The sequence below is a fragment of the Microtus oregoni genome, unplaced genomic scaffold, assembly GCF_018167655.1.
Source record: "Microtus oregoni isolate MIOR12 unplaced genomic scaffold, Mior012 000014F_ref0000157, whole genome shotgun sequence".
In the NCBI taxonomy this organism is placed as follows: Eukaryota; Metazoa; Chordata; class Mammalia; order Rodentia; family Cricetidae; genus Microtus; species Microtus oregoni.
Genome location: NW_024543073.1, coordinates 11731789 through 11759599, shown reverse-complemented (window position 1 = coordinate 11759599; position 27811 = coordinate 11731789). Strand labels below are relative to the sequence as shown.

General features: G+C 43.1%; 2 protein-coding genes across 2 annotated transcripts in view; one reads left to right on the top strand and one right to left on the bottom strand.

Moving 5' to 3' along the window:
* Nln (neurolysin) overlaps positions 1 to 24121 on the bottom strand; it is a 90132-nt gene extending 66011 nt beyond the window's left edge. The window contains exon 1 of the mRNA XM_041663703.1: positions 23896 to 24121. Within this exon, the coding sequence (XP_041519637.1) occupies positions 23896 to 23936 (41 nt within the window). The 5' untranslated portion in view covers positions 23937 to 24121. The remainder of the gene's footprint in view (positions 1 to 23895) is intronic.
* Positions 24122 to 24260: 139 nt separating this feature from the next.
* Positions 24261 to 27811, top strand: part of Sgtb (small glutamine rich tetratricopeptide repeat co-chaperone beta) — a 36776-nt gene continuing 33225 nt past the window's right edge. The window contains exons 1-2 of the mRNA XM_041663171.1: positions 24261 to 24456; positions 25550 to 25673. Coding sequence (XP_041519105.1) covers positions 25574 to 25673 — 100 coding nt within the window. The 5' untranslated portion in view covers positions 24261 to 24456; positions 25550 to 25573. The remainder of the gene's footprint in view (positions 24457 to 25549; positions 25674 to 27811) is intronic.

Genomic DNA, 27811 nt, shown 5'->3' with positions numbered 1-27811 from the left:
AGGGACACGGGCAGACAGAGCAATGCCATTCCCTGTCTCCTGCTTCCACCTGCTGGCAAGGAGAGGAACTGCTTGTAGACTGGGTAAAAACTGCAGGCACCACTAGAAAAAACCGTAATGGTTGAGTTTCAAAGTTAAACACGCCACAAATTCTGGTGTTTATTCTGAGAAGCCTCTGCTGCCTGACAGACCCAAAAGTACTGTCACATTTTTCTGCCTGTTTGTCAGTGACAGGGAGACAGTGAATGGACCTATAGGCTGGGTGAGATCCTCCTGCTTCCCAGTGCTATGGTTACAGGCATGTGTCCTCATGCCCAGGCACATCACCTCTAGCCATCGCGCGCCCTTTGCTATAACAAGAGTACGTTAGCATCCGCTGATTAGAGTGAGTGCTGCAGCTTCCACAGTCTCAGCTTGGTCCTTGTCTTCTTTTTAAAGTGCCAGGGCTTGAACCAAGGCCTGTGTGCACTAGGCAAACTTTCTACCACTGAGCTGCACCAGTTGCCAGTCTTGGGTTTCCCCCAACTTCATCCTTCCTTTGGTCCTCTCTAGAAAAATGACTGTGGAAACAGAACCACCCATATGCCAGTATGTATGACTTCCTCCTTCAGAAGGACCTGGATGTAGAACACATTACACCCTACTGTAGGAACGAACAATCGTGCATTTCAATCCCTTCTTTTGACAGTTGATTTTTATTTTTTTAAGAATTAGGTGATATTTTAAAAGTAACATTAAGCCAGGCAGTGGTGGTGCACACCTTTAATCCCAGGACTCAGGAGGCAGAGGCAGGAGGTTCTCTGTGAGTTCAAAGCCAGCCTGGTCTACAAGAGCTAGTTCCTGGACAGGTTCCAAAGCTACGGAGAAACCGTCTTGAAAAAAACCACACAAAAAAAGTAACATTAGTTTGGACCTGTAATGTAGTAGAAAAGTTTGTTACCAAACTTCATTATAAATAAATGAAAAGATTCTTTGAAATTATCTTTTTTTAAAAAAAACTGTGAGAATAGAAAATGTTGAAAACTACATATAGTCATGAAACTGAGATCAATCTGACAGTTGTTGCTGGAAGAAGAGAGTTTTCATATTGGTTCATATTACAAAATTACAATAATTAAACAGAAAATTCAGGTTCTAAGAAAAAGGCAACAAGATAATAGCCTGACTTCTCCTTATTCTGTGTTTCATACAGACTTAATTACAGGCTCTAGACATTTAATATAAACAAATATGAAAAGATTTATGTGCTTTAAGTTTGGTAAGTGGCCCAAGTCAAGGTGGCTTCGACCACAGAGCAGCGGAGCCAGCACTGCTCTTTAGTGAAAAGTCCTTGGATAACTCACCAGGCCAGGCCTGGCCAGGGCACGCTGCCTACCTCAGGAGGCCATTCCACACGCATGGATTGCTGCTGGCACATTCAATTGGCATTTGGCTCACACTGTTCAGAACTGAAATCCTTAGTAATTACTCAGGAGACTAATTCTCCTCCTGTGCACGGCTCACACACTGATGGCTTCTGAATGTGTCGTCTATGTATGAGTACTTGATTGCTGAACTGCTTTCCAATATGGATTCAATTGCTAATAAGTGTTTGTTTTTACATGTGACAATGGCATTGAGGTTTTGTGGTTTTGAAAAACTATTTTCTTTCTTAGTGCTACAGATTGAAACAGCTTTAGTTGTGGCTCTGCTTAGAAAAACTGGAGGAGGAAGTAGCATAAAAACATGGGTCAGGAGCTGACAGTCTTGAAGCATGCGGGGAGGTTCATTACATAATTCATCATAGAAAATTTATACAAAAAGTAGTTTTCTTTTTATATTTACCTGAATATTTTTATTGGTTGAGCGCTTCATACCTGCCTGCATATAATATACTTTAAACATATTCACCCTAATAAAAAGGTTTTATACATTTCCATACCATACTGAACACGACCAATCTCACTTAAAATATATTTAGTGCTGGGTGGTGGTGGTGCACGCCTTTAATCCCAGCACTCGGGAGGCAGAGACAGGCGGATCTCTGTGAGTTCGAGGCCAGCCTGGTCTATAAGAACTAGTTCCAGGCCAGGCTCCAAAACTTCAGAGAAACCCTGTCTTGAAAAACCAAAAAATTAAAAAAATTAAAAAACACATATATTTAGCAATTATTAATGTTCCTAGTTCTAGTGGTCAGAAAATATATGGACTCCAAATTAACATACTCAAACTGACAAGCTATTCAAAGACATAATGGGGAAACCATATAGAAGAGTAGACTATGAATATAGTAAGAAAAAACAGAAGTGACCAGCAAGTAAAGAGTCACATCTCACAGTGAGAAGGGCTCACAGCATCCTTTACTTTAGGATGGTGAGCAGTAACATCAGATCGCCAAGAACTCTCAGCCTAGACTTACGCGTCTTCTTTTACTGCAAGGAGTGCAGAGCGTACTGAAAATGGACTGCTAGGAGATTCATGGAATACTGATGCGGTGACAAGTCTCAAGCCTGAATTTGCCACTTGTGAGCACAGCAATCAGAGAGCCAGCAGGCTGCGTCATTTAGCTACCCACTCCTCTTGCTGCTGCTTCTGCGTGCCAACCCCTGCTATCCCGGCTATGAATAGGAACAATAACGTCAAATATTTATGTAGCAGGCACTATAAAAACCTTCTGTGAACTGAACTCTCTCAACAACACCGACACAGACCTTACTATATCATCATTTCAGGTAAGATGAAACAGGTTGCCCAGAGGGGGCGCAGCTAAGCATTAAACTGTGCAGGCAGTCACACCGTCCCCTTGGCCTCGCTCTTGAAGCTGCCATCCACCTGACATCTTCAGCACTTGCTTCTTCTTTTCATCCTCGTGTGTCGCTTTTGGTGGACAGGCAGTGACACAATCAGAGGGCTGGTCTGGCACAGTAACCCTAGAAACCACCATCCTCACTGACACTACATGATCAACAGTGGGAAATGAGGGTGGCCACAATGCCTTCCATTTCTAGAGCACATTGAGAAGCTTGGCAAACTGATTTTAGACATTTTGATGGCTTATACTTTAAAAGCCTGCTTTTTAAAGCAGGCAAGAGAGTATCCTAACCAATAAAAGATAAAAAGCAGCCTATAAAAAGAACCTTCCCAACAAAGATGAAAGATGACTAATTACCCAACATAGCTCTTTATATTTAGAAGATCATTCAGGCCAAAGGAAAGCACCTCTGAAATAAGTGCTCACGTTAAGTGCTTCTATTCATTATCTCAATTACTTTTCCCTCTGCAGATAAAGAAACCGAGGCGGAAAATGCTGAGTTAATCATCCCCAAGACTAAGCAAGCAGCGCATGTGAGCTGAGCAAGGCGGTCTCATTCCAAGCTGAACTCCAGCCATTTACTAAGCCGTCTCTTTCAACCCGAACATGCTGTTTAGCTTTCTCTGCCAGCCTGGTCTGATTCTACTGCCTACAGCAGCAGCAAATGATAAGGTTCCGTGAAGGCGAGAGGAGAGGGGAAACCGGAGTGAAGAGGCTTAGGCTTTTGCAAGGACACGCCATAGTGGCAGTCACCAGGCTGAAATTCAGAAGTAGGTTAGAATGGGTCTTTCTTTCCCTTTTGGGGTAGTGGTGGGAAGGTTGCATTAATTTTCAATGTATTTGGTTGGTGATGCCAGCAATGTCCGAGTGAGAAGTGTAGTGGCCATCTGGAACTCAGGGGGAAATGAGTACAGACCTGAGCTGGCTTTCCAGCGCCTGTGGGGACCGTGTAAAGTCATGCCAGAGAGCTAAGCCTCCAGTATAGACAAGCTAGCAGTTCCACCTCTGCTCTCAGCACTTTGGAGGCTAGACAGCCCGTGCTAACAGTGAGTTCCAGGCCAGCCAGGGCTTCAGAGTGATCCATTTCCAACAAGCAGCACACAAGCAGAGAACCTTTGCTGAGGGCCTGGGAAGGAACTGCCCTCTGCTAAGCACTCTGGGAGCTGATTTTGAAGGACAAGAGAGACCCTCTAGTAAATCACAGTAATTTAGATAAACAACAAGAATTAAAAGGAGCAGTAGTAGAAAAAAATAGATTAGGAAATAATCCAGTGATTTAAAAGTGACAGGATTTTGTAAAAGTCGAAATGCTACAGAGTGGGCTGGCAAGTGATGTGGGCTTTGGGGGACAACTAGATAGGTGTCAGATGTGATTTTGTGCTCAGGTGCCTATGAGAGACTGGGGCATGCAAATGTGGTGATTTAAAGATTTCTTATCTATAGTGTATGTGTGCGTGTGTGTGCAAGTTGCTGATTTCCTTCTACTGTGAGTTCTGGAGACTGGATTCAGGTCAAGCGTAGTGGCAAGCACTTTACTGCTCAGATCATCTTTCTGGTCCCAGTGTGGTGACATGGAACTGGAGATAGGAACCTGAAGGGTAGGAGAGAGAAAAACTGACATCTGAAAATGTACAACTCTTGGAAAGAGCTGCGTCGCCTAAGAGGGTACAGATGTGATGTGGACTAGTTACTTTTGCTATGAACAAATTGACCAGAAAGCAACTCGAGGGAAGAAGGGCTTACAGTCGAGAGAATGCAGCCCCTCACAGCCTGGTAGGTGCAGCAGCAGGAGCATCAGGTGACTGCATCGAGTCAGCAAGTGAGAGTGGACAGGAAGCAGGGCTAGCTATAAAATCCCAACATCCATCCTCTAGAGCTTCCCCAGCAAGGCTCTACCCCCTAAAGATTCCACAACTCTCTAAAAGAGTCCTCTCCTGGGGACTAAGTGTCCAAGCACAGGAACACATGGGAACACTCTACGCTCAGACCACGTGCGTACAGACACAGAGGTCTGCGGCCAAGCGGAGGGAAAACAACTGAGTAGGAGCTGGATGGGGGAGGGTTCCGGAGCAATGCGGGTGGAAGTTGGCATGTGTACATAGGCTAAAGGAAAGAAACTAGTGGGAGGCACACAGAACAGCAACCTGAGAAAGTCCATCACTGGAGGTGCAGGCCACTGGAGAGGGAGCCTGAGAAGAGTGCTCAGAGGTGAGGACAGTTGGGGACGGAATTGCTCTGGAAGTCAGTGTGATACCACATGGAGACCAATCAGCTCAGGCTGGAAACTGTTCCAGCTGGTGACTGACAGCCCAGACTTGGCATTATCTGATCACTGCCCCCCAACTGTTCTTGGCAGCCATATCCATCTGCCAATTGCACTGAAACGGGGCTTAAGAGCTTTCTCCTAAGTGCTGTCCAGGAGTCACGTCACCCTGCTCTTACTGGGAGTTCATTCAGTGGAGAAACGAGACCTCACAATCAACACCACTGGCAATCTCTTTAGCGACTGGGGTCTACACGAGTGGAGATCTAGAACACCGATCCTCATTAGGATCGGTTCTCCTTAGTTGGTCAACAGTGGCTCATCTACCTCTTTCCCCTCTCTGACACGGCTGTGTAGCTTCTTTTTAAGGGGCAGGAAATGGGACACAGGGTCCACTCTGAGCATGCGCTTGACCACGGAGCCCCTTCCATTACCTCATGTGGGTATTTAATTATCCAGGTATTCCTCTTCTCAGGCCTTCGACAGAAGGGAGGAAGTTATAAACCACACGGCTTGATATCAAACACCATGCTACATTTTCAACATGTCTTTACAAAGCTTATAGGAGGCACTTAATACTCACTCTGGGTTCAGCCCAGTGAGACAGCACGAGCGTGAGGCTCCATAGCACACCCACGTTCTTAGCTGATTTTCCTTAGTTCTGAGCACCCTTTGCCTTCTTACCCTCTGTGCTATTTTTAAGTTCTGGTAAACAAGGGATTAGAGAACACTGGTCTTTACGTATCCAAATTCCATGGCCTTCAAAGCCCAGCTGCAACACACAAATCACGTGCTTGTCCCTATTTTTATCTTGAAAGGGACTCTCCCTCTCCCCTGAATTGCCATGTCAATTTCTCTACTACCCTCTAACGGATTTATCCTCACATTTATATTCTAATTATTTAAGTATGTGTTTTTTCACCCTCACTGTACTGTTTTCTTTGCCTTTGAACAAGCAAAACGAAACAAATGAAGAATTAGCTCTATTAAGTTTACTTGTACAGTTACTATACAGTATTCCTTAGGTTGATTTCACCTACATTATGGGTCTGCATGATACATCTTTCTCTGAAACAGCACTTAGAAAAAATGCTTCTGATGATTCTGTTTGTTAAAAGATTCATTTTATTTTTTATCCGTGTGATGTAAGTAAGCCACTGGTGTACAGATGCCCCGAGAGGCCAGAAGAAGGCACCAGATTATCTGAAGCTGAACTTGTGAGCCACTTCATGTGGAAGCTGGGAACAGAACTCCAATCCTTTGGAAGAGCAGCAAGGGCTCTTAATCACTTAATCAAGTCCCCAATAATTTGTGTATTATGTTTTCCTTTGTCCTATTTTCCAGAAAGCCCATAGCAAAATACTAGACTGACGTGATGTTCTCTCAAAGATTTTGTCTTTAATAGTCCTCTTTTACTTTCTGTGTATTTATTTTTCAAGGCAGGATCTAGCTATGCAGCCCCAGGCTAGCCTCCAATGTGTGACAATCCTTCTAGTTCAGTTTCCTGAATTCTGAGATTACAGGTATGTGCCAATAAATGTGGCTATTGATTCATTCATTTTACTGCATAATTTTAGGTAAGCAAACACAAGTGCATTTTGAGAGTAGACATATTTGAGAAGGAAGAACCAATTTCAGTAAGTAAATAACACCAATCTAAGCTTTTCCAAACAGGCCCATGTGTACGGTCCCTTGCACATTTAACTGCACCAAGTTAAGGTTTATGGAACATGAGAATGAAGCTCTGGAGTTTACGTCAAGATTGTAACCATCATCTTCCATCATCCACCAGCTCTGGACCTTGACAGAATTTCAGCTGACATGAAGCATTCCTGATGTGTAGTTACACACCCTTCTGACTAGGGCAGGGGCCTTTGCTATTTCAACTCAGATTCTCATGTCTTCACTTCCTTTCAGCTAACTACATGCTGTAGGAGGGTAGCGCTCTTGGCACAAGGAGCAGGATTTAATACAGCAGGTATGAGATGTGTTGCAATATGATCTCAGTATCATGGTAAATACCTGGGCTGGGTACTTTTTCCATCACATAGGTGATCCTGCTCTGGAACAATCTTTGTAAATATGTATTGCTCTCATTGTTAATAAAAAGCTGATTGGCAGCCGGATGGTGGTGGCGCACGCCTTTAATCCCAGCACTCAGGAGGCAGAGGCAGGCGGATCTCTGTGAGTTCGAGACCAACCTGGTCTACAAGAGCTAGTTCCAGGACAGGCTCCAAAACCACAGAGAAACCCTGTCTCGAAAAACCAAAAACAAAAAGGAAGCAAGACACATAGGAGTGGTAAAAGCCATGAGTTTTGGGGCAGCATATAGATGAGCAGAAATGGGTTAAGTTGTAAGAGCTAGTTTGTAATAAGCCTGAGCTATCGGCTGAACATTTATCATTAATGTCTCTGAGTGGTTATTTGGGAAGTGACTGGTGGAACAGAGCTCCCATGGTCCCAACAGAAACCTCTGCCTACATGAAACAGCATGCCACTACTTCTTAATCTGACCAATAGAACATTTGCCTTTTTCAGGTACATGCCCTATGCCCTGTTCATGGACATGTCCTCAATCTCAAGTACCTCTTGGGTCATAAATGTCCAGAGAATCTGGCTCCCCTGCCATGAGCTGACCCCAGGCCCATCCAAGAGAGACTCGCCTTCTGTTCCTTCTCAGCTTGATTGCTTCTGACCCAGTATTTTGCAGACTGGCACTTCTTTCATATCCAGGCCAACATATTTAGAAGAACTTTTGTTTCTGGAGAATCATTAATTAGACTACAGCTTCACAAAGCTATCAACTGGGTCTGTAAGGGATCAAGTGACCTTGACTGTCTCAGATGATGACTACAGAGTATCACAAAGTTCCCACTTCTCATTTATGGCTTCATCTCTGTCTTGTGCCAGCCCTAGTATACACCCAAGATTCCTCCGTATCTGCTGCATAGCCACTGACAACTAGCTGACTACTGCATATCACTCCACTCTGTGTTTAACTACGTTTCTATTGGCTAAATAACACTTAGACATAGTGATTTCCCTTACTTAGCAACTGGTATTTTGCTTAAACAAAATCATTTAAAATAAGTCATTTCAAACAGAGCTTAAAATCCACTTCCTACTCAGTTATACTCACTTCTATGTAACTTGTCAATAACATTTGTCAAATCTAGGTCTGCACTGATTAAATATTAGCAGGGAATACTGAATCTTCAGTTACTATTGCTGATGCTATTTTTTCATTTATCCATTTAATAAAAACACTTATTCAGCATCTACTTACAATGGTATATTATTTGTGTTTCAATAAATAAAGTTTGCCTGAAGATTAGAGGACAAAGCAGTCACACTAGTCAGTCACACAGGCCAGGAAGTGGTGGCACATACCTTTAATCCCCAAACTTGGGAGACAGAGGCTGATGGGTCTCTATAAGTTCAAGGCCACTCAGAGCTATACAAGACTGAATCTGTCTAAAAGAGAAACGGAGCTCACACAAAGTTCTGGGATCACATGCCTTTAATCCCTAGGGAGGTGGAGGCAGGAGCGATATGGCTGGGCAGAGAGAAATATAAAAAGGTGATGGAGGAAGGTCATTGGCTAATAAAGGCACTGCCCTGGCCCATTTTATTGGTTAGAGGATAGGTGGGAGGAGAAAACAGGACAGAACGCTGGGAGGAAGAGGAAGTGAGGTCAGAGACTCGAAAGCTCTCCTCTCAGCAGCAGACGCCTGAGAGAGACGCCATGCCCCGCTCCCGGGATGAAGCTCGACCCAGGATGGACTAGGCTAGAATCTTCCCGGTAAGACCGGTGCTCACCGATTATTAGAGATGGGTTGATCGGGATATCAGAATTAGCCAGTAAGGGCTAGGGCAGAAGGGCCAAGCAGTGCTTAAAAGAATACAGTGTCTGTGTAATTATTTTGGGCATAAGCTAGCCGGGCAGGCGGCCAGGGGTGCTGAGAACACAGCCCCGTCGCCCCTATTACTTCAGATGGCGCCCAACGTGGGGCAACTGAATCCACTGAAAGCCTGAGAAAGCTTGGGAAAGAGTAAAGCATGTTTTCTTGGTAGCTGCCATTTCTCGGTTCTACTCTGCTTGCTAGAGGCAAGCAAGCGCTCTCATTTAAGAGAAGCTTCCTGACTCAGCTTTAGCTGCAAAGCCTGCAGCTCATTAAGAGGTCCTGCCACGAAACACTTAAACACTTTTCGATTTTCAGCCTTAGCAGGAAAAAAGCTGCGCCATTTAAAAATGCTGGCTTTCTGGGCTGTCCTGCCAGGGCAAACTCTGACCGTTTGAGGCAGGAGGGCCGGCTACCAAGAGAGGACGTGAATGTTGTCTGTTGTAGCTCACTTGCTGGCAGGGACCTTGAAATGCCACACAGTTGTTGCAGTAAACATAACAGCCTGTATATCCGCCATGAGGCTGGAAAGCTAAGAAATGGACTGGATCTAGCTGGCAAAGGCACGCCTTTAGTCCTACTGAGATTGCTTGGTAAATTAAAGATTCATGTGGTCAGAAAAAGAGAGATATACAGTAAAGAGAGATTCAAAGACAGAGAAAATTTCTGAATGGTTTAAAGTGTGTTAAAAATATATGCAGACTAAAATTTAAAGTTCTTAAAGTAACAAAAAAAAAGGAAGAAAGTTGTGTGTGTGGTAGCACACGCCTTTAATCCCAGTGCCTAGAAGGCAGAGACAAACAGATCTCTGTGAGTTCAAGGTGTACACCTTTAATCCCGAATGCCTGGGAGGCAGAGACAGGCGGATCTCTGAGAGTTCAAAGACAGCCTGGTTTACAGAGTTACTTCAGGTCAAAGATACAGAGAACCTGTCTCAAAAAGCAAAGAGTTAAAAGTAAAAATAAACAAAATAGAGGTTAAAACAAAGCTGCACAAAGATGGAAAATACACAGAGAATCTTGATACTGTATGCTATTATGCTCTCTTTGAATTGTTTGAATGCTGAGGAAGAAGCAACAGCTGCTAAAAGATATTTATTGATAAATGCTGCTGAACTAATCCGACATAGATATTTTGATGCCTTAACTTTGAAATTTGGATCTAAGGACATGATGCTTTGGAAAGGAGTTTCTTATTTTGTTTTCACAGAGGATGAGACGCTGTTCATTTCTTCTATTCCGATTTGGTATGATGGACCACGCCCTCCTGAAGGGTTGCAGTGAACATCTTCAGAAAATTGCTTCGCTCAACTGCCAACTGAGATGAAACTAGCACACAGGTTATACCATGAAAGACCTAATTAACGACGCCCCCATTCAGCAGGAAGCAGTTTGGAGAGAAAAAACTGCGCCCATGTTCCCAAATATGGTTTATAAACGTCCTTTTACATTTAAAGGGGGATATGATATAGATATGAATAATTTACATTAGTATAGATTTTGCTTTATTGATAGAAATTTAAGGTCAATTTTGTTATATGTATAAGTGTTTCTGATTTTGATTAAGGTATTGTGATTGTGTAGTTCATTTAAATATGTACTGTATAATTGAGAAATATAGGTTGTTAATGGATAATCATCAATAATAGTAAAGCTTGTAGTCATGTTAGTTAGATTTTCTAGATATATAGAGATATATTTTAGATAGACATTCTTCGTGTCTTTCAAAGATTACAGAATAGGACATTTAATGTTTTAATAACTGAGGACTTTTCATGACAATGAGACACTCTGCTCCTGGCAGCACCAATCTACTTCAAGAGGAAGATGGGCATCGAAGAGGCACCTTATGGGGTTTGATAGCCATTTGGGCAAGAAACTGCTCTTGCCTGGACTATTGCATAAACTGGAAACAGAGAACCCGCAGAGAGAGGACTACTGAACTTGCCTAAGGTGAGATGATCTTTCGGGGTTCCTGATTCATGAAAGAGTCTGCGAGACATTCTGCAGGACACAACAGATAGTGACTGAACTGACTTTGAATTTTCCTGCTTTATGGAAATGTCTGCTGGATACCATGGGCCTGAAGGCTGAAGATGGATGCCCCAACGGTACAGAGGAACTTTGGGTGACTGTCCAGGCAGCGAGATGTCTCTGTCATTTCTAGAGTTTTAAAAGTTGCTTTTTTTCTTTTTTGCTTAGGTAGTATTGTATCTTTCTGGAGTCTTTGATGGAGTTAAGAATAGTTAGTTATAGTTATAGTTTTCCTTAGTTATGATAAAGATTATTGTAACTTTTACTTGATAACTGTTATATGTAATTTTGCTATGTTAAAGTTAAAGCCTTTTTTTTTTTGTTTAAACCGAAAAAGGGGAAATGATGGAGGAAGGTCATTGGCTAATAAAGGCACTGCCCTGGCCCATTTTATTGGTTAGAGGATAGGTGGGAGGAGAAAACAGGACAGAACGCTGGGAGGAAGAGGAAGTGAGGTCAGAGACTCGAAAGCTCTCCTCTCAGCAGCAGACGCCTGAGAGAGACGCCATGCCCCGCTCCCGGGATGAAGCTCGACCCAGGATGGACTAGGCTAGAATCTTCCCGGTAAGACCGGTGCTCACCGATTATTAGAGATGGGTTGATCGGGATATCAGAATTAGCCAGTAAGGGCTAGGGCAGAAGGGCCAAGCAGTGCTTAAAAGAATACAGTGTCTGTGTAATTATTTTGGGCATAAGCTAGCCGGGCAGGCGGCCAGGGGTGCTGAGAACACAGCCCCGTCGCCCCTATTACTTCAAAAAGGAAGAGACAGGAACTCAATGGAGTGTGGTATGGAGTCTTCGGTATTTATGGAGACAGGATCTCTTCCATTTCAGTCTGAGGTAGAGGTAAGAGCCAGTGGTTGGCTGCTTTGCTTTTCTGATCTTCACCCTGAATCCCAATATTTGTCTCTGGGTTTTTATATCTGTGCTACATCTACTATGTACCATGCTAAATGCTAGACATAGCAACGTGAACAACAAAAAACTGGGTTCCTGATCTCAGAAACTATCAACTATTAGGATAAGCAATGCCTGGGCTATGGAAGTCCTTACAGGACTCAGAAGGACTGAACTGAGTAGTGGTCAGGGAAGTTCACCCCAAGACTAACAGCCTCTCTCACAATCTATCTCAGAGCTCTAGTTACTCTTCAACACCTGTGAGTAAAGTAAGGGCAGAGACGGCTGCAGCCTTGTCTGAAGGTTTTCCCTAAAATTTAGCTCAGTAATACATACCAATCAAAAATCTTATAAATAAATAGATCTTTTGAATACTGCAAAACAAGTGAGGGGAAGAATTTGCAGAACATATAAAGTCCTTATATTCAATATGGAAATAGTACACCAAAACTGGGTGTTGCTGGTGGCCGTGTCAGAGGAGCTGTGGGTGGCAACTGAAGTTCAAGGTGTCAGCCCACCAGGAGGAAACTCCCTGATGGGTGACTCTCAGTTAGACAAGGCCCTGAGACGCAGATCCTGGAATCTTTGTTTCTGCTGTGCCTTTACATGTTTGCTGCTGCTATCTTTCTCTGGTATCTGTTTGGTGTGAATGGGTGTGGGGAGATCCCCACTGCCTGTAATGCAGTGTGTTTATCTCATGGAAACATCCTGTTCTACTAGGCTTTTTTTTTTTTTACCTGTGGAATAGTATGAAGATGATTTCTTCCTAAGCAGTACTGTCTAATTGAAAATAACAATAATAACAATAATAATAATGTTAGTTTAAATAGAGTTAAGATGAATAAAATATAAACAAGGAAGTGTCACACAAGGAGGAACACACAAATTTCTATTGAGTGCTGCATAGACTGTGGCTTAGGTTAATGACTAAGAAGAACACTTGAGTCCCAGTAGCCCGGCTAGCTCACATTCTTTTAGCCTTGATGTTGGAAATGTTGTCACACATTTCAGAATGCATAATAGCTGAAACAAAGCTTTCAAAATCACTTGGACTAAGATGTTTTTATCGAATAGCTTTGAGGTTAAAAAAAAAAAACCCAAGAAGATAATTTACAGTTTTAGAAAGGCACGTAGTTGAATGAGAAACTCGTTAAGGTCAGGGAACAAGAACAAAACAGCCCAATTATTATTAGCTGATGTGTCTTTCCTCCTAGGACTGGTTCATGACCAAAGATGATGATTAATTCTTTATACCCATTTCTGCCCTCAATCTCCTGATATAAGAAACTTGATGAGTAGGTATACACCCTAAAGATTTAAAGTAGAGCTAACTGATTCTTTTCATATACAAAAGTTTAGGCGTGTGATTCCTTTAAGTTTCCTTATAAGATTACCTTTCAAGATAAGTAATAAAGTAATTGGTCCTTTCTTGGTAACTGCAAAATGCTGCCTGCCAGTAAAAGACCTAACTGAGAAGAACAATTTGCTTGTCTACATGTTTAATCTATAACATAGTTGCTTGGGTATGAATATTTGTGGGTTCTTGAGATAATTTGCAAGAAAAATCATGCAAGGAATATGGGAAACAGGCTTTTTTACTATTTGTTTTGTATTCATCATAATCATTCACTTGAAAAACAGAATGTAACCACATTATAATTTTTATATTGTCTAAAAGATTTTGCTGGGGTATATAAGCTATAAGGAAAGACTAAAGATAGAGTTAAATGAGTTAGAAGGCAAGCATCAAGAATGAGAGAATTAGGAAACATCAAGAATAAAGATAGTCTTAGAAGGAAAATATCAAGAACGAGAGAATTAGGAGGAGAACGTCAAGAGAGAAGGAAAACATCAAGAGAGACAGAAGGGACATTTCTGGATGGAGGTAAGAAAAGAGAATATAGAACACAGAATGAAGAATACAGAAGACTAAAGAAGGAAGCCATGAGAGTGCATGAGTGTCTTCTCCTTTAACCCCCTCAGATAACAAAAAGTCATAGTATGTGTTGACTCTGTGAATTTCCCTTTGCGCCCTGTGCTGCTGCGGCTGGCCCCCCAGGCAGCGGAAGGGCATGGGGGCACAAGCCTATAATAAACACAGTGTGATCTTACTAAATGGAAGGAAGAGGATAAAAAAGGAAGGAAGGAAGGAAGGAAGGAAGGAAAAACGTCCGATAGCTGAATTGCTAAGATATTGTGATGGTTATTCTTGATTGTCAATTTGACTACATCTGGAATTAACTAAAAACAAAAGCAGCTGGGCAAACCTTTCCTGATTGGATTGTTTGAAGTAGAAAAACCCACTTTAAATCCATATTTTCTGAGGTAAGAAGACCCACCCTAAACTTGGGCCACACCTGTGGCAGCCTATATAAAGGATACGAATGAAAGAAAGAAAGATTTGTTTTGCCTGCTTGCCGTCACTCTCATTGGCAAATTTATTTACCCTTCTGCTGAGGCCTTCCTACAATGGTGTTAGAGCCTACTTCTTTGGTTCCAGTGAAGACCAGCTAAGACGTCCATCCTCATGGATTGAGCAATTACTGGATTCTTCGACTTTCCATTAGGAGGGCATTGTTGGATGAGCTGGACCACAGCCTGAAAGCCATCCTAATAAATCGAATCTATATAAAGATTCTCTGTTCCTCTAAGGAATCCTGACTAATACAGGTATGAGTAGGTATAATGCACAAATGAAAAAGATAAAAACATGCTAAGACTCAACAGTAAATGTATACACGTGCCAAGTGTTCAGGGGGAAAAGTCTCTACAACAAGAGCTGCTTAGAGTGGTAGATTAACGGCCATTCATAAACACTGTGTGGGGAGAGAATTAATATAATCACTTTAGAAAGTAAAAGGGGGGTCAGTAGATAAAGTTGAGGATGTGTACACATTTTAGCTAAAAAAACAAACAAACAAAACAACAACCTAAACAACCATGAACAAGAAAATGGATGAACTTTGGAAGTGTCCCACAACCAAGGATTTTACAAATGGACTGTGGCCACATGAAGCCAGCGTCACCAGTGAAACTAAATCACAGGCAGTTTAGGGAACACACATTTGCAGTGTATGTTCAAAGAGGGTGACAAACGCAAAGTTTGGGGCAGTGGTTATAACTTCTGGGATAACAAAAAGGGACATGGATGAAGAGAGGCAGGAAAGAGGCTTAAAGGCACTAGTGGTCTGTTTCTGTCAGTAAAAGCACATTCTACTCTCTTCTTTGGGACAGGGTCTATGCAGTCCTGGCTGTCCTGAAACTCACAGACACCCACCTGCTTCTTAAGAGCTGGGATTAAATGTGCCACCATACCTGGTTTTCATTCTTTTGAACATATTGCATATGCACTATAATTCTGTATATAATTCTTTTAAATTAAAGATAAACTAAATAGTGTTAAACTCTAAGGTAATATGGGAAAAGAATGTTCTAGATAAGGATCAGCATGTATCATTCTAGGCTGTGTGATGAAGACATGAACTTTCTAGACGACACCCTGAGTACAGAGAGAGAAGCCTGGGACACTAAGAGGAGGCTAGACCATGTGTGGAGTTTTAAAATCAAAGGTAACAGATGATCCTTGCTTTTTCTAAAGGTCTCTTTTTTCAAAAGAAAAGAACTGATGAGGAGCTAAACCCAAGGCTGGTCTCATTTCAAATTAGGAGAAAAAGAGAAAGAGTGTGAAGACTTAGCTAGTGAGAAGGTAAGAGACACAGAGGGAAAGGAGATGGTTAACTGTTGTTATGTTCTGGAGACAGGTTATTACTGTCATACTAGTTGACCTGGAATTTAGTATGTAGACTAAGCTGGCCTCAAAGTCACAGAGGTCCTGTTGCCTCTGCCTAGCCAGTGCAGGGTTTAAAGGTGTGCACCAGCATGCTCACTTTATTATTATAATTAGTTTTGTTTTTTTTGTTTGTCAAGACAGGGTTTCTCTGTGAAATGCCTCAGCTCCTGCTTTCAAATTCCTGCCCTGTGTGAGTTCCTGTCCTGACTTCCTTTGATGATGCACTGTGATGTGGAAGCCTGAGCTGAATTAACCCTGTCCTCCCCAAGCTGCTTTGGGCATGGCTGTTTGTCACAGCAACAGTGACCCTGACTAAGACCCTTCTGATAGGTAAGTGATGGAAGTGAATGAAACAGGAGAGACAGAGCAGGGGCTGGAGAGACGGCTCCACAGATAGGAGCACTTGCTGATCTTCCCAACGACTGGAATTTGGATCCCAGCACCCACACTGGGCAGCTCACATCTTCCTGTAGCTCTAGCTCTAGGGGATATGACACCTTCTTCTGTTCTCCTTGGGTACACCACCCCAGATGATATATGCCATAGACAGACACACACAGACATAAAATAAATAACATTTTTTTTAAAAGATAAAAGTCTTAAAGAAGTTGAAAATGATTTGAAGAATTTGTCATCTTGGAGTGGAGAAGGGCTTTCTAGGCATGGGACCAAAGACATGAATCATAAAGGAAAGAGTGCTATGCCTGACTCATTCAAATGTAAAGTTTTATAGATCTAAAGCAAAAATGGAAAATGAAGCAATAATCTCAACTCTTAAAGTAACAAGCAAAACAAACAAATAAAAAAAACCCAAACTGAGCTATCTACCAGGGGCTCTTGATAGTCTCATTTCAAAAGCTTCTAATATAAAAAAGTCAACTCACAGACATAAAAATAATAACTGATGTTCAACAAAGTTTTGTTATGAGACAACGTTCTGGACTGTTGTTAAAAAGGACTGAGTTTTCCTATCCTAAGACATTCATTCACATCCCGTTCTGGCCTTTTCATTTTCTGCTACTTAGAATGCTCAGCTCTGGTGATTCCCGCTCCTCTTGGATCATCGCTCAAATGTCACCTTCTGTCTGTGCCTCACCTGCTCATGCACAATTTCATTCCATCAATATGAATATCCCTTTTTCTGCTCTAAAAATAGCAAAATGTAGTTTTCTATCTAATATGTGACATATTTTCTTTGTTTTTCTCCTTATATAAGGTAAATTCCCCCTACGTCAGATTTCTGTCTGCTCTGCTCACTGCTGTCTCCAGTTAAAGGAGATTATGGGACCTAATACATTCCCAAATGTTTGATGACTTAAGTCAGCACCTAGTCAGTTGCCTACTTACTGATGAGGAAACAGCCACAGACAGACATTTTAGTCTAAGATCACAGTGCTGGTCAGTGACAGAGCCAGCATACAAACTCAGGCACGCTGGCTCCAGACACCCAAAGTCTAGCCATGCCCTATGCTACACCTTGGCATGTAAATCCTCACGCAATACATTCATTTCCTTGACTCTTCACATCTTTAACAGAGGTGTTTCCTCCCACCGAAGTTCAGTACTATGTCTCAACCAAAAGACTGTAATTAAGTTTGAAAAAGTAACAGGACTTTTTTTTTTTTTTTACCACAGTAAGCAGTGAAAAGGCACCACAACAAAATCCCCATGAGTAACTTCTTTTTATCTGTTTTTTTGTTTTGTTTTGTTTTTTGTTTTTGTTTTTCGAGACAGGGTTTCTCTGTGGTTTTGGAGCCTGTCCTGGAACTAGCTCTTGTAGACCAGGCTAGTCTCGAACTCACAGAGATCCGCCTGCCTCTGCCTCCCAAGTGCTGGGATTAAAGGCGTGCACCACCACCGCCCGGCTTTTTATCTGTTTTTGACAAATAATCTTAGTTTAGCTTTTTGCTATTTGTACCTTCAAATCCTTTTTTTATTGAACAATTTTTTTTCCTGGCACTGCTGTCCTAAAATTGTGGAGGTTATCATGTGTTAGACTTAGGGGTGCAATCTCAATTATGTTTAATTACAATCAGACATGTAAAAAATTACTGAATTCATTAATAACTGTATTTGATTAATATTTTTTCATATCATCTTTTTACACCAGAAAACAAATTACCTTGTCTGTTTCTATACCACAGTCCTGAATTTGTCAAGTGTTGTGAGATTCCTGTCTGTGTGTTAGGAATATGTTTTATTACCATTGGTTAATAAAGAAGCTGCTTTGGCCTACAGCAGGGCAGAATATAGCCAGGCTGGAAGAGATATAGAGTAGGTGGAGTCAGGGAGGCGCCATGTAGCTGCTGAAGGAGAAAGACGCCAGAACAGAACCTTACCCAGTAAGCCACAGCCTCGTGGCGACACACAGATTAAATAGAAATGGGTTAATTTAAGATGTAACAGCTAGCAAGGAATACGCTAGAGTCATTGGCCAAGCAGTGTTGGAATTAATATAGTTTCTGTGTAATTATTCGGATCTGGTCGGTCAGGAACTGTGGGCTGAATAGAGCATGAGCATATAGGAGGCTGGAGTCGCCAAGTTAGCGCAAAAAAGGTGACAGCCAAAAGAGCAACAGCTACAACAAAAGTGTAACAGCTACGCCAAAAGCGTTACAGTTAGAAAAAGGCACAAAATTTAAAAAAAAAAAAGTGACATTGCAAAGCCTGTGAAGAATACTCCCACCCAAGATGGGTCTGAAGGGGAGCAAGGGGAAGGAGATCTGATTTATTCACAAGATGACAGGAGTTAGAGATGGCAGGATGACATAAAGTGCCTGATGTTTGTGTGATCCCTATTAGGGGCTCCTGCAGAAGTGACTCCTGATGTGATTGGTTAATTTTCGTCCCACTTCTGGGATTCATGGGTTTTTGCTTTATAAATTGCATGTTGCAAGGAAATAAACGAGTTCCTGCTTGACTCGACTACCTGCTGCGTCTGATTGTCTCTGGACCCCAGGAGCCGCAGAGGCACTTCCCCTCCTCAGCCAGGGCCAGTTGCAGGCTCCAGATCTCTTCTTTCTCCCCATTTCTCCCCTTCCCCCTCTGTCTCTCTGTCTTTCTCTGCTCTTCTCCCTTCTCCCCTTTTCCTTTTTCCCCCTCCATAACCCACTAAATAAATATCCAACCTCACACTGCATGGTATGCCTATCCATCTGTCTCTCGACACCACAGCTGTGGCTCCTCGTGACACTGGCTGCCCTGCCGAGGTCTCTCAGGTCTCTCACCCACCACACAGCTCTGTGCCTAGGACAGAAGTATGTGTTTGATTAACAGAAACTACAATCTACAACCTAATCTTCAGAGTCCTGGCCTGTTTATTCCCAAGAAGCAGAGCTGATACTCCCATCAACCATCCTACCTGCCAAGCAAACAACACAACTAATATAGCTGCTCTGCCAACAGGAAAACCTATCTCAGTCAAATAAAAACCTAGCCCAGATATGTCCAAGTTCCAGAGTAAATAGGAAAAAGAGAACAGAAGGCTTCTCATGCTGTTTAGTACCAACTCTCATGGGAGGATACAGAGTTTGAAACACAACAGATTCTGAACTAAGCCACCTAAGCCCAAAGTTAAGAACTACTTCTTTATATAATGACTGCCTTAGCCACTGTTCTATTGCTGAAGAGACACCATGACCAAGGCAAATCTTACAAAAGGCTTGTTCACAGTTTCCAAAGCTTAGTTCATATCAGCATGGCAGAGAACATGGTGACAGGTAGATATGGTGCTGAGAGCTACCAGAATCCATAAGCAGAGAGAGAGAGAGAGAGAGAGAGAGAGAGAGAGAGAGAGAGAGAGAGAGAGACAGAGACTAGGCCTGGCATGCCCACCTCCAGTGATACAGTTCCTCCAACAAGGCCACACGTACTCCGACAAAGCCACACGTCCTAATCCTTCTCAAACAGTGCCACTCCCTGATAACTGACATTCAAATGCATGAGCCTATGGGAGCCATTCGTATTCAAACCACCACAGTGAATAACTGCTTTGCATGTCTTCAATAAAAGAGTTGATATATTATATATAAGTTTGATTGCTAATAGTCTCCGCCTATCCACTGCCTCTCCTTTTGAATCAGGGTCTCACTCTGAGACTCGGGATAGCCTTGAACTCACAATCTTCCTGCCTCAGCCTACCACATGCTGAGATAACAGGCGTGTACCAGCACACCTGGCATACTACTAGCTTCTAACAAGATAACAATTCACAGTGTTTCACATATTTATTTCTTTCCATGTATAAATGAAGAGTCTGTATAGAATATATAAGCAGTTCTCTACATTTAGAGTGCAGACGTTAAAGTCAAAGTGTTGTAGAAAGGACCATGAGACCAGGCCAGGGAGAGCATGAGGTAAAGAATCTTCCAAATACGGAAGCACGTTGATTTTGCTGTACAGACATTTACAGTGATAATGCAACACAATGGTGGATCAACTCTTGCCTTCTGTGCACTCAAAACCATCACTCCCCTGGTAGACAAGTTCAAGGCCACTCAGGTTAAAAAGAATCTCAGTTGCACCGCAGGATACTCTTGCTGTGACACTAAATATTGTTTATTTTAAAGTCTCAGCCCTTCAGTGTGTACATATGGTCAGGCACACATAAGCATTTCTGAATACCCGAGTATAATGGTGTTTCAGAAAAACTGGCTGCTCAAATCAAAGCATTTATGAAAATGAACAAACCGTGAGTCAAGTAATATTTTTTCCTCCCTTTCTTTTCATGGAATACCCTTTAAACTCTTTTAGAAATTAAAAATTTTTTTGATACTGGGTCTTGCAATATACTCTGGACTAGCCTTCAATTCTTGATCTTACTGTCCCAGTCTCCAATGCTCAGATTACAGAAAAGTGTGACTTTGACTGATTTTCTTTATTTATTTTGGGTTTTTCAAGTCAGGGTTTCTCTGTGTAATAGCTCTGGCTGTCCTAGAACTTGCTTTGTAGACCAGGTTGACCATGAACTCACAGAGCTTCACCTGCCTCTGCCTTCCAAGGGCTGTGCCACCACTACCTGGCTATCACCAATCTGTCTGTCTGTCTGTCTATCTATCTATCTACTATCTATTTATCCATCCATCCATCCATCCATCCATTTATCTATCCTATTTTCATATATACTGTTTTTAATGACAAACAGATCAGAATTATTCTGCTTGCCCAATTAATGCAATGCTCTGGGTTCAGTTCACAACACTCCAAAACAAAACATTCCAGGTTACTTTGACAGAACACTAGCAGGTGTGTAAGGTGGCTCATATTTGTCATCTCAGCAACTGGGAGGCTGATACAAGAGGATCTGAATTCAAGGCTAGCATGGGCTTTAGACAGCAAGATCCTGTCTAGAAAAAAACAAAACAAAACAAAAACCAGAAAAGTAAAAAAGTGAGACTGTCACTTCAAAGAAAAATATGAAAATATATATCACTAATAAAATTCCAGCTTTCAGCCAGGCGGTGGTGGCACACACCTTTAATCCCAGTACTCTGGAGGCAGAGGCAGGCGGATCTCTGTGAGTTCGAGGCCAGCCTGGTCTACAAGAGCTAGTTCCAGGAAAGGCTCCAAAGCTACAGAAAAACCCTGTCTCCAAAAACCAAAATCAATCAATCAATCAATCAATCAATCAATCTAGCTTTCAAATGAAAACTAGAATCCTGTCCACTACATTAACACCTGAAGAGTTCTAACAAAATGGATGATAACATTGAGGAATGTGATCATTTGATAGTCTGTAACAAAATACTCCAACATCAGAACTACATAACACAGCCATTAATTTCCAAATGAACTGTGATTGATGCTACAAAGTCAGGCGGAGTGCACACTCTCCATTTAAAATGTAAGGTGCGCTGAGCGGATTTCAGTGTAGCAGAGTGAGAAGAACTCTACAACCCACCCTTTAAAAACCACCATCTGGTGCTCCAATGTGGGTCTCTGTCTCCTTTCATCACCTGATGAAGGTTAATATCCAGGAGGATGCCTATATGTTTTTCTTTGGGTTCTCCTTATTTAGTTTCTCTCGGCTCACTAATTAAGGTTCAATGTCCTTTGTTTATGGCTAGAAACCAAATATGAGTGAGTACATCCCCTGTTCCTCTTTTTGGGTCTGGCTTACCTCACTCAGGATAGTGTTTTCTATTTCCATCCATTTGCATGCAAAATTCAAGAAGTCCTTGTTTTTTACTGCTGAGTAGTACTCTAATATGTATATATTCCATACTTTCTTCATCGATTCACCGGACTGAAATCTCAAGGTCCAAATCAGGAGCAGAAGGAGAGAGAGCACGAGCAAGGAACTCAGGACCACGAGGGGCGCACCCACACACTGAGAACATGGGGATGTTCTATCGGGAACGCACCAAGGCCAGCTGGCCTGGGTCTGAAAAAGCCTGGGATAAAACCGGACTCGCTGAACAGAGCGGACAATGAGGACTACTGAGAACTCAAGATCAATGGCAATGGGTTTTTGATCCTACTGCACATACTGGCTTTGTGGGAGCCTAGGCAGTTTGGATGCTCACCTTACTAGACCTGGATGGAGGTGGGTGGTCCTTGGACTTCCACAGGGCAGGGAACCCTGGTAGCTCTATGGGCTGACGAGGGAGGGGGAATTGATTGGGGGAGGGGGAGGGAAATGGGAAGCGGTGGTGGGGAAGAGACAGAAATCTTTAATAAATAAATAAATTTTAAAAAATAAATAAAAAAAAATTATAAAATAAAAACCACCATCTGTCCCGCATTGGTGTGATAAGTCTGCCCATGCTTACCTAAAAAAGCTATTAGAATATTCTCTTTCCAACTACAAATGAGTATGATGTAACACTTTCCTTCTTAAATCAAAATAAAATAGAGAAACAGATTAAATGTAGGTTTATATTAATTTCATTAATTTATATTAATTAGGAATCAAGCTATTTTGTATTGTTACTTCGGTGCCCACTGACAGATGAATGGAAAAATATGCATGTAATACAAGTATTATTTGATAAATATATTAATCCTTTAAAACTGTTCCACTTTTCATTTTATATGGTTAACTATGGGTAGATATCATTGACAAAAACTAAATTAATGTTCCTAGGTTCTCAGCCATTTTTGAAAGGTAAAGGGGTCCCAATATTAAAAAGTTAGCGAAGAGAACTATCTGTCTTATAATGGAAATTTATTCTCTCTTCTTGCTTTTCTAAGTGAAGATCTTCATTTCCAGGTACAGCTTCATTTGACAGCTATACCACTTCCAGCCAGGAGATCAGAAACACAACAAATCCAGCCCAAAGAATGACCACAGTCATCACAGAACTCTACCACTATTGTCCCCAGGGTGCACAGCAGCTGCAAGGCCTAAGGAACACAAAAATCCACGCAGATGAGTGGCAAAGCACAATAGAAAACTAGGAAAAGCGGAAATGCTGACGGTTTAAAGTAGTTTAGTGCACCTCTATAAAAAATCACCAAGTTCTTTTTTTTTTTTTCTGTTGAAGTCTCACTTGAAATTTCAGTGTAGGGCAGATTTGACAGTGGAAGAAGTGGAGGCATTGTTCCGAAAACCGGTATATCCGTGCGAAGAATTTAATTCCCTCACCATTTTGCTACTGGTCTGTAGCAAAGGGGTGTGGTTAGAGCTGCGCTAGGAAGCATGTCAAAGCTGCAGCCTAGGCTGCCCCAAACGGTGTCCAAGCAACAATTCTGGGCCATGTCAATTTGCCAGGGTAAGAGGCCGAATGTTTTATGGTAAGGAAGAAAATAAAAATGAAGTTAGAAAGCAAGGACGGAAACAAGTATCAAAATCACAACGGTCCCGGGTGCATATTAAACGCCCAGAACGCTAACATATACAAGAGGTGCGTATGGAAACGGTTTATTCCCGAATCCACAGCTGCGGCACTTTCTCACGTCTGCAGTTCGGAAGGGAACGTGTCGCGCTGTCTCTTGGTATTTATTTTGGGTTGGGTCTGTGAACCACCATTCTCACAGACTGCGGCTGAAGCAATCCCAAACAAAGGGGAAAGGATGGCCTCCTGAGGGAGGCGGGGAGGGAAAGGGGGTCTCAGGTTGCCGTGCCAGGTGTCCCCACGGGGTCCATCAAGCAGGCAGCGGGAAGGGACAGTCCTAGGAGCATCGCAGGGGTGCGGCAGGGCTGCACCAGGCCCCAAAGCATTCGAGGACAGACGACCCCACCCTGCCCACGGTCAAGGTTAACCCGCCCACTAGAGTACCTGTGGAGGCCTCGCACAGCCGAAAGGCACAGGGTGATCATGGGCACGCCGGGGGGCCGGCAGCAGCGGGCGCGTAGTCCTCCGGTCTGTGGTTGCGGGAGGCGGGCGGTGGAGTCTACGGGGCCCGGGAGCCGAGAGTGGGCCTAGCCGCGGAGACCAGAGCTCAAGACGCCGCGGCCAGCCCTGCCAGCGCCCTCCCACGTGCTGCAGCCCCACGCCTGCGCCCGCGGCCCCGCCCCTCGGCCCGCCCCGCATCCGGCTCCGCCCCCGGACCGGGCCCGCCTCTCGCTCCGCCTCTCTCCCTGTCCCGCCCCCACCCCCACCCGCTTCGTGCCCTGCTCCGCCCCAGGGGCGGATCCAGCAGGACCCAGCGTCGGAGAGCCTAGCGAGCAGCCGGGTGGGCTGAGGGGGCGGCGGCGGTGTAGGAGCCGGGGAAGTTTGGGAGACGCGGCCAGTTCTGCCATCCAGAGCGCCGCTCAAGCCCCGAGGACCGCGGGGGCAAGTCGCCCCGCTTCCCGACGACCCCGGACCTGCAGCCGTCGTCTCGTGTCCTTTTGCCTGGTAAGGGGCTTCTATCTGGAAAGGGTGCGTCTCCTGCAGCCCCAGATGGAGGCCTGCACCGCGCACCCCGTGCAAACCCGGTCTGGGCTGAAGCAAAGCCGGGGTGCAGCGGGGAGAGAACCATGGAGTGGGAGATGGATGTGATTGGAGATGTAGGAGAGGAAGCTTGGAGAAGGTTGGACAGCTCCCCCAGCCCCCCATTCTGTTTTCCCCTTCTGCCCCCCCCTTCTGCCCCCGGGCCTTAGTCAGAACGTGTAATAACCTCTCTGGCCTAGAGACTGGGCTTGGCTTTAAAAGAAGTACAAAGCCAATAAACATCCTAGCGGCCGGTACCACACCCTGGCTGTGAATTAGGGATCCCTGGGAGCAGATTGCTGATGCGATTTAGTGGAAATAAGCCATTAATGCCGCCTGGCCCTGCGCCACTGTTTGGATGCATAGTATTCCATGTGAATGAACGGGGCCAGGAGCTTCCAGCTTGTCCACGAGAGCACAGCGACTGCAAGCAGGGCAGGTCGGTTTGTAGTATCTGTCGGTTTAGACGGTGATTTCTGAGCAGTGTGTTGATTAAATAGGAACGCCGTTTATTAACAATACCACTCAGTGGTTGAACAACCTTTCCACAGAGCCCGATCATCAGCAAATAACCTACAAAAGTAGTGGAGTGTAAATTATTGATACATTATAAAAAGAAACATCTCTTGGAATAAAGGAAGATGCTCATTGTGTCTCGTCTTCTGAGTCAGCAGTACTAAATCTCCCTCAATTAAAAGTGAGGCCTTTCAAGGATGGTTCTCCCTGGGTCTGCACTCCTCACTCCTATACTTTCTTGTATCTGTATCATAGACATTGTTAAGACAGAGTGAGTTCTAAGCTTTGCTACACTTGTTTTGAAAACATGTCTTTTCACCGAGGCAAGCCTCAACACTGTTTAAAAGTGCTGGGTTTGAATGAGCGTGTGGAATACATTACTGTAACAACTTTTGCTTTCTTGACACTTTAAAGAGAGAAGAGAGAAAGGTAATGAATATTTTTATTTTTAATGCTTTTAACATAGCATATGACCGTTGATATTTTCTTTGTCTTTTTTCAGCAAGGAGGTATTTAAGGGTCTAAAATGTCATCGGTCAAGCCTCTAGTTTATGCAGTTATTCGTTTCTTGCGGGAACAAAGTCAGATGGATGCATATACTTCTGATGAACAAGAAAGTTTGGAAGGTAGGTACCAGTTCTTTGTGTTCGTGTTGTAATTATAAAGAAAGATTAAAATAGCCAAGTTTATGATTTTTAATAACAAAATCAGAATATTTTGTTGAGAGACTTAACTAGATGTGTTATTTCCATTTTCCGAGACTTGTTTTAACTAATAAAAATAGGACTGTTGCTTGTTTACTGAAAAATTACTGTCAGAAGCATTCCATTAATATTCTAGGGACATTTTTCTTCAGGGGAACTAGGTTAACATTGTTCCCACTTAACGGGATGAGGAAATGAGATCAGATGATTTAAGTAACAGAACAGTTACTATGTAACAAAGCTGAGGTTTAAATCCCAGTTCATAGTTCAAAGATTGTTTCCCCCTCATTTTTCTAATAAGCAGAGGATCTCCTTCAGAAGAACACTTGAAAATACCTTAGTCATTGCTATAGCACTGTGAAAGAAATCTAAGTAATTATACCATGTTAGAGCGCTAGCAAATGCTACTTTGGGAAATGAGAGGATTTTGCCCCTGTTTTATGTGAGCTTTCAATCTTGGATTCAGCAGTCTGTGAATCTGATCGGGTTTGGAGAAGCACATGTATTTCCTTGATACCATCTTTGTGCTTCATGTTTATGCATTATGAAATGTAAATTCCGTATAGCTATAAGAAGATAGAATGATGCAGACCAATTGCCTGGTGAAAGTTCAGTAAGCCTATGCGAGGACTTAATTGTTGCAATGAGAGCTCATTGGGGGAGAGCTTAATAAACAGCAGCGCCGTTTGAATTTCCCGTCTCCGAGCTGCTCTTCCTGGAGAGGGGACTCGCCTATTAATTCTGAGTACTTTCTTTGTAGATTTGCTTTAAATAGGTGCAAATCAAAGTTGGGCATTTGTTCTAACTCGTCTGGTGAAATGAAGTCTTTCCAGGTGGCAGTGAGAGGAGCAGGTGAGGCACAGTGGGAGAACTTAGCAATTAGCCCGTTTAATACTAAGGACTTTGTGTCCTCCCTGACGGTCAGACTGTGTGAAGATGAAGGTAGTTTGGCTGTCAGAGGAAAGTCTTGGCTGTCGTTGCTCTGTGGCAACAGAGGAAGGCAATCATGTAACAAGAGATATATTTTTTTTTCTAATCTAAGGCGGTATGGTGTTTTTATGAAGCAGAAAGAGAATCGAGAGTATTTTAAAAACCAAGATGTTGTGCCCTATTTTTAGAATGGCATTCAGCCAAAAATATGTGCCTTCAGCTGTTTGTTATATATGGAGTCAGAAATGGTGCCAATTGTTTGTGACTGACCCCTATTTTTGACTCTGTGAGTCTAATTTAATTGAGCACGAAGTCATGTGGAGGTGTCTGCCCACCTTCTAGACATTTAGAAACGCCTCGGGAAAGGCTCTGCCGTTCTAGCTCCAGATTTACCACTGTCGTGGAGCTGTGTTTCATCAGCTTTGAGGTTTGTTACCAGATTATGTCATCCCCTCCTCCTAATCGTTGTCATCTCTGACATCTGCTTCACTTTTGATTGTTGTTCCAGCACGCTGTCACCCTTGCAAGCTCTGCTCCTGTCTTAGCTCTTTCTGCTCCTGAAAAGCTCCAGGACGATCCTTGCAGTTCTCTCCCACTGGGCTCTTGCGCTTTTCTCCTCCCCCTGATCTCAGCCACTTCACTATACACTAGGTCAGTGTTTCTGAACTGAGGGTCATTTTGCAAAGTCTGGAGACATTTTTGAGTGTTACGACCTTTGGGGAGGCTGGTATTACTGGCATCTCGTGGGAAGAAGCCATCGATGAAGCTAAACACTCAACACTGCACGAGACAGGCCTTGATAACAGGGAATGATCTGATCTGAAGTGTCGGGTGATGAGATGCAGAGCCCTTTCCTAGACTGAATCTTTCCCAAATTGTGCTCCACCAGCAAGCTCTGTCTTAAGCATTTTACTTCCTGGCTTCTACTGTCTGTTTCTTGCACACTCCGTCTAATATCCATATCTCAACAATTCCTTCACCAACCCCTCCAATCTGTTGATCCCATACTTTTCCCTACCTCTTTCTTACTTGTTAACCCTGTGGCAGATCATTATGATATTTTCTTGTATTCTTTCTCCTATCCTGAAAAGCCAAACCTTAATTTTTTAAAAATATTTATTTATTTATTA